We start from the raw sequence: 6,838 nt of genomic DNA on the forward strand, positions 1-6,838 counted from the left end.
TGACTGGCTGGTTCACCTAACTGCAGGAGTGCTCTTTTTCTTTATTCTTTAAACACCACTCTCTCCCACTCTGAGGGTGCTGTACCTCCTCTATCCATAAATGCCACGATCAAAGTCTTCACTTTATTGGTGTTAGACTTGACCTCTCACCCCACTCTGCCAAATGTCAGGACTCCACATCTCTCTGGTCCAGCTGTTATAAATAAAGGGCTGGGGTCCCAGAACTTGCACATCCCCTGAATCCAGGATGTCTTGTAAACGGCCTCTCAGACATGACCTTACTGAGAAGAGAAGGTCGTAATGCCAAAGCGGGCCGATAGCAGATTGATTCAGTGCAAAAAGTGTCAGTGCACTTACAGCAATCAGCGGCAGGACTCTCAAAGCTGGTGGTTGAAAATAAAACATTTTGCCCCTTTAAATTTTTGTTGCAGATCACCCCGACCAGCAGGAGCAAATGTTCAGGTATTCTCACCATTGCTTTTTTTTTTTTAAATACATGTTAGAGTCAGGGTATTTTAGTTCTATTTCTATGCACAGTGTTGAGGAAGGTCATAAGAGTGTTCCTGCTTTCAGCAAAGCCTCAATGTTGTTTTGTTGAACTGTCCAGCAGAGGGCAGAGTAAGACTGCTTAATCCATTGATCCGCCCTCACCTTCCACCCCTCCCTCTTCCTTTCTGCTCACATCCCTCTTATGATAAACTTTAAAAATCTATTTTTCTTCCACTCGCTCATATTTTACCCCAGAACGAGAGATGGCACTTTTACAGCTCAGGATGATTTGTTTTCTTTCTTTGTTCTACGAGCAGTTCCCCCTCTTTTTCTCCTTCTGTCTGCCAACTCAGTGGCTCTTTGCCCTGCATGGCTTCCCCCTCATTCCAGCCTAACATTCTCTCTCTCTCTGGAAGAGACTGTCACGGCCAAATCGTGAATTTATGCACCCATGGGAGACGTCTGCAGCTCTCCATGACTCCAGAGACTGAGAACACACAGACTTGTGAGCTTCATGTGTACATATACATTAGACATGTGCATGCTTTACACACACAAAGGCATGAACACACACTTCTGAGGTATCTCCTTAAAATGCCAAGATTTTATTGCCTCGAGCACAAAGCCAGCTACCAAAAGCCTCCCCCCTCCTTTTTTCAGAGCAGGCTGATTCTGTGTATATGGCTTAATTTCAGCCACCTGTAGAGTTTCCACATTTGCTTCACAGTCTACACTCTCAATTTATGTCTGTGTAACCCAGGACAGCTCAATCCCCTGGCTCTCTGCCCAGGTACACCCTATAGCTGCAGCTAATGAACCATAGCATTGGTGCCAAACTGTGGGGCGGGAACTAACAAGAGTATGGTCCAGATATGGTGAAGCCCATTCCCAGCGCTTGTGACCTCGGTGAGAGAAATCCTACGGGGCCAGTCTACACCCCTAACACGCTTGCTGCACTACCACAAACTCAATTACCCTCATCAGTCATCGGGTCCAAGCAGCAGGACTAACCCCCGTGCTACAGTCCAGTCACAAGACCCCAGCTTCTCCTCAGGTAAGGCTGTGCACACACACACACACACACACACACACACACACACACACACACACACACACACACACAAACACACACACACACACACACGCACACGCACAAGAGACTCTGGCATTACGTAGTGCTCTCTGTTCTCTTAAGCCCTTCGGCCACAAACATACCCTGTTATTCTTCTTTATCAGCTTATTAGAGGGGGGGGGGGATTTGGTGTAGAGGAGGTTATGGTTTTCAAATTTTAAAAAAAGAAAGAGGAAAAGGACTGACAAATAAAGCATGATGTTGTGAAAAGAAGAATGCAACTGAGAGTGGTCTGAGCTGCTTTGGACAGAGGAGCAGAGAGTAGAGGATGGTGGGGGCCCTGTCACAGCCCCTCCAGGGTAATTGGCTCCAGATGTGAGGCAGCGTGGCCCCTGCGCCAGAAAGGCGTCAGGGCTGCATTAAAGGCTCAGCGCAGGGCTGATGGGATTGCAGGGACACAAACTAACCCCTGCTCCCAACCAAAAAAAACAGAATCCCACACTGCGCTGCTGACCACTGGGCCTCCATCGGCGCTCTTCCTTACTCCTCAACCTCTGGTCGTTACATGCCAAATTGACAAACCACTACAAAGCTTTTCCTTGTAAAACTTCCCTTGTTTATTTATAAAACCTCCTCTTTCACTCTTGACCTTGATTCCAGTCCTGAAAACATACGGCTCTGCTACAGAGGTGTATTGTGTCTCGAGGACTATATAGGGACTGCAATCTTGGAGTCAAGTTTATTTTTTAGTCATTGTGTTCGGCCCTTATTGTGAACTGGCAGGTGATGCGTGTGTCAGTCAGTTCTTCCCCTTTATTCGAGAAAGTGACGAGTTTGCTGCACACAATGGTTTTCAGTTAATACACAGCTTTGGGGACTCCCATGGTGAAAGGGCTGAAGGACATCGCTCATCTACAAGTGCAGCACGGGCTTGTCTGAAGCACGCTAGCTGAAAAGCAGGAGCAGATGATGTTGTCAAACTGCACCATGTCACATATAAAGATCTCTAATCGTGTTTTTCTCCTGCTTTGAGGCCTTATTTAAGCAATATGATATTTAAAAAATCATAAAGAAATAAGGAGTATAAATGGGTCACATTCTCCTATGACCAAAGCATGTGCTCTTTCAGAAAGAGTGCTCAGAGTGAGGAATGCTCTTACTGTGACACAAAGAACATGTTTACTGATAGAGCATGGAAATTGATTAAAAGCAGAAAAGCGGCATGGAGTGAATGTAGATGGAGGGAACAGAGAGAATGGGAGGAAAGAGGAAAAAAATAAATAAATGGAGAGCACTTCATCAGTGATGACACTTGCGTATTGATGGCGTCTCTTCTGAGTTGCAGTCCCCACCGTGACTAACAAGGACAGCCACTCATCATGCCAACCGGCATTTAAAAAGCTCATGTGAAGCACCTTTCAGCCAGGAATGCCTGTTGAACAAGATTATGCAGGCAAACAGAAAGCAGATGTTGTCCGCACTGAGATTTTCAGTTTCTGATGTCCACCACAACAGAAAATTCAATTCAATTTAATTTATAAAGACACCAAATCACAACAACAGTCACCTCAAGTTGCTTTGTGTTGTAAGGTAAAGACCCTACAATAACGCAGGGAAAACTCCAACAATGAGACGACTCCCTGTGACCGAGCACTTGGCAACAGCGGGAAGGAAAAACTCCTTCCTAACAGGAAATAAAGGCGGAAACAGGTTCAGGAGGGGCAGCCGTCTGCCGTGACTGGGTGGGGTGAGGGGAGGGAGAGAGAAGACACACTGATAACAGTCTCCAGCCACCTGTAGAAACGTAGATAATACTTTCTGCATATCTAATCCAGTGGTTCCCAGCCTGTTTTCACACACAGGATGGGCAAAGTAGGCTGAAGGTCAAAGTGAGGACACCAGGTTCACCCTTCTCCTGATTTCCAACAACAGAAAATGATTTTCAAAGAACACAGCCGACGCCTCTTGAAACAATACAAAAGTGGCGGCTGCCAGCAAGAGCTTAATTCCGGCCCACCATCGCTCCTCTGCTGGCTCATTCCATCCTTTAACCCTGGGAGATGGTGCTGTCATACTGCTGGACATGGGCCCAGGGTGTGAGTGAGTTTAACTAAACAAAAACACTCCCACCTCTGGGCCCGAGGACTCGGGACCCAGTCAGATCTCCATTTAAAAAAAAACAAAAAAACCCAGCTCTGGTTTGAGTCAACATGCATTTTTCCAACTCATTATAAACCTGGAAAAATATCTGAGCATGTGGTTATCTTCACCTAGTTAGGTTTTGATAAAACATAGGACGCCTGAGTTTCTGTGAAATGGTGCCGACCTGGACTGCTGTGGACACAGTCTGACACCAGGTGGCAATCTTGCTCTGCTTTTGTGTTCAGCATAGAGGTTTGTAAATGATCCCGTGCAGAAGGTCAGGATTCTTAATTTCTGTTCCTATTTGTCAGAAACACTGTTGTTTTCCCACTTCATTTATAGCTCCTTTATCTGGGGACTTTCTCACTGGCATTTCTTTAAATTATTCCTTCAAGCCCAAAATTATTACAATTATTTGGAATAAATGTACTTCAGTATTTTTTTCTGCTGTCATACTTCATTGCTTCTACCCCTCATGACAACCAAATATATATGTTCAGCTGTGGTGCCCTTTATTTCTGGGAGTGTCCTTAAGAGGGGTGGATTGAAGCACGGGGATATTCCCTGCATTACCGAACCTTGTTTTAAAAAAAAGGAAAAAAGGGTGGCGTGAAAATCCTGCAGCCGCTGCTTTCTCGCAGGGATGGCGGGGGCCAGCCTGCCTAATTCCTCAGATTAAAAGCAGCAGTCGGGTGGCCGTAGGTTCCAGAGGCAGCATGAAGACAATCTAAACAGCATCATGATTAGAAACGTACAGAGCATGTGGCTTTCATTAGCTACAGGCTGAAAACCACAGTACAACTGAGGAGCGGGGCCTCAGCGTCAGCAGTGTGCCTGCCAATCAAACAAGCAGACATGTTTTGACTGATGAGCTTTCTAGAAAACCGATAAAGACATTTTAGTGGTTAAATAGAGCAAAACTGACATGTCATTACATAAACAATGTCTCTTTTATCAAGTGCTGGCAATTTGATACAATCTAACACATCATTTTAAATTAGGCCCACATGGCGTGCGCTATAATGAACCAACAAACTGATCACCGGTTTTATCACATTCACTGCAGTAGACGATGGTGCAGAAATAGTTTTACCTGATTTTAGAGTGCTCAAAGCTCAAAGACACTCAAAACAAATGCCCAAAAAAATAAATGTGATTCATAAAACCCACTGTGTTTACAAATACATATAGTGTCACATACAAAATTTAGGAAAGCAGTAAACTTCGATGTAGTCTTCATCGGGTGGTCAATAATTTACATAAAGTGCAAAAATCGCAAACACAGAACAAGTAGAAATGAAAAAACAAGCACATTAAAGTAAATTTACAGCTTTGTATCACAAACCCACACATCAGATTTGAAAAAAAAAAAGACAAGACTTGCCCTGAATTTGGTACAGTACAAAGGTCAGTGCGGTACAGGAGATGTAAACATTGAGCTGAGATTGGAAAGAACGTGAAAAAACAAAAAACAAATGTCGAATAATTTTATCATAAATAAATGCCTGGGGGCGATGCTGTTCCCTTTATTTATTCAACTTTCAGTTTGTTTGGTGCGCGCTTCATTTTCTTTGGTTTTGTTGTTGGTCTGGGGGAGGAGACCAGAAGGGGGCTAGGAGCTCTTTGCCCATGTGATGACGATAACACAGAAACTGATGACTCCCATAATCACGCCAAAGACCACGAGTAGTGCAGCCTGAGAGAGGAGAAAGAAAAGAAAAAAAATTCGAAATAATTACCAGATTACCTCAAAATATAATGTATGCAACTTCATCGCCAGATCTATTTACGGAAGAGCTCATTTACCCCAACAGAGTCGAAGGACCTGAGGGGCTGCCTGCTGATTTTGAGGTAGAAGATGCCCGGAAAGACAAATAAGAGGCAGCTGGATGTTGTTGATCCTGAGGAACAAACAGGAAAGGCTCACGATAGGAGATTTATAAACTGTTTGAGCAGGACTCCAGCCATTAATTATGTATAAGCAGATACTGCAGTTCTAGCCAGTACAATCAATAACTCTGGGCTACTGGGATATTGGCAGCTTATAATGCCTGTTCATATTTAAAAGGTTACAGGTAAGGAAATAAAAATATATCTATAATTTATGAACAATATAATATCTATTGATATACACACACACACACACACACACCCCACTCCCATATGTTAAAAGTATTTTCAAAGTACCACATACCTACTACTCCAAACACATTTCTGATATCAGGCACAAAGATGGCGAGTATCAGCACCACACACAGGATGGTTAGAGTTGCAGCGATGTGGATCAGCCAAGAAAAGGCACGCCCCCCGAAAAGCATCAAAATTGCAGCTTTACGGGCCTGCAGCAAGCACACAGACACAGACAGTACTCATTCAAGCTGAAAGCACTCGAGTGTTATTGCAACTAAATGTCTTAAAGCAGAAAGAAGGAAAGTGAAGTAATCTGCTTTTCTGGCAGCTGTAACACAGTAACAGAGCCAGATGAATTTTCTAGGCGACAATAAATTTAAATTGATAAAGTGAAAGAGTAAAAAGGTGGAACTGAAAAATAAAACCATCTTGATCACAATAACAACATAAAAATGATCAACAAAGCCTTCAAGCATTTTCAGTTCAGTTCTTCAGTTTCACAGTTTGAGTAAAAAAAGAAAAAAGAAGAAGCACTAAACAAACCTGTGTGGAAAAAGCATCGTTATTATTATTATTATCATCATCATCATCATTATGAAGCAGGTCTACTCACAGGGAAGTGTATAAGTGGCACAGTCAGCAGCACAGACAGGAGGATGGCCAGTCGAACCGCTATCACCATGATGTCCCGGGGCAAGTATGCATCATAACTGAGGAGCAGCTCGGATTCCACGTGAGCTAAAAGTTAGAAGATGAAAACCGAGATGGGACAATGCTTTCCTTTGAATGAAAGTGTCCCAGATGACTTACCGTAGAAGGTGAGGTAGCCAAACAGCGCAGAAATAAAGTACAGCAAGAAGCTGAGGCTGATGCCGATATTCGTGACCTTCTGCATCCTGGCTTTGGTAGGTCTGAAAGACAAAGCGATAATAATGCATTCACGTGACAAGCACCTATTATGGTCATTTCCAGCTCCATATTTTATTCATAGACTTAGAATAGCTG

General features: G+C 43.6%; 1 protein-coding gene across 2 annotated transcripts in view; it reads right to left on the minus strand.

The window, feature by feature from the left end:
* Positions 1–2,539: 2,539 nt before the first annotated feature.
* Positions 2,540–6,838, minus strand: part of slc38a6 (solute carrier family 38 member 6) — a 32,267-nt gene continuing 27,968 nt past the window's right edge. The window contains exons 12-16 of one of the 2 annotated variants that reach the window (XM_042218189.1): positions 6,644–6,744; positions 6,447–6,571; positions 5,898–6,042; positions 5,494–5,604; positions 2,540–3,241 (exon numbers count right to left, since the gene is read on the minus strand). In XM_042218189.1, the coding sequence (XP_042074123.1) occupies positions 3,087–3,241; positions 5,494–5,604; positions 5,898–6,042; positions 6,447–6,571; positions 6,644–6,744 (637 nt within the window). In that variant the 3' untranslated portion in view covers positions 2,540–3,086. Of the gene's footprint in view, positions 3,242–5,062; positions 5,400–5,493; positions 5,605–5,897; positions 6,043–6,446; positions 6,572–6,643; positions 6,745–6,838 lie in introns of those variants that run through there. The other variant, XM_042218190.1, reaches the window with a different exon arrangement.

This window comes from Haplochromis burtoni, unplaced genomic scaffold, assembly GCF_018398535.1.
Source record: "Haplochromis burtoni strain Fernald_Lab_line unplaced genomic scaffold, NCSU_Asbu1 Contig_16, whole genome shotgun sequence".
Lineage (NCBI taxonomy): Eukaryota > Metazoa > Chordata > Actinopteri > Cichliformes > Cichlidae > Haplochromis > Haplochromis burtoni.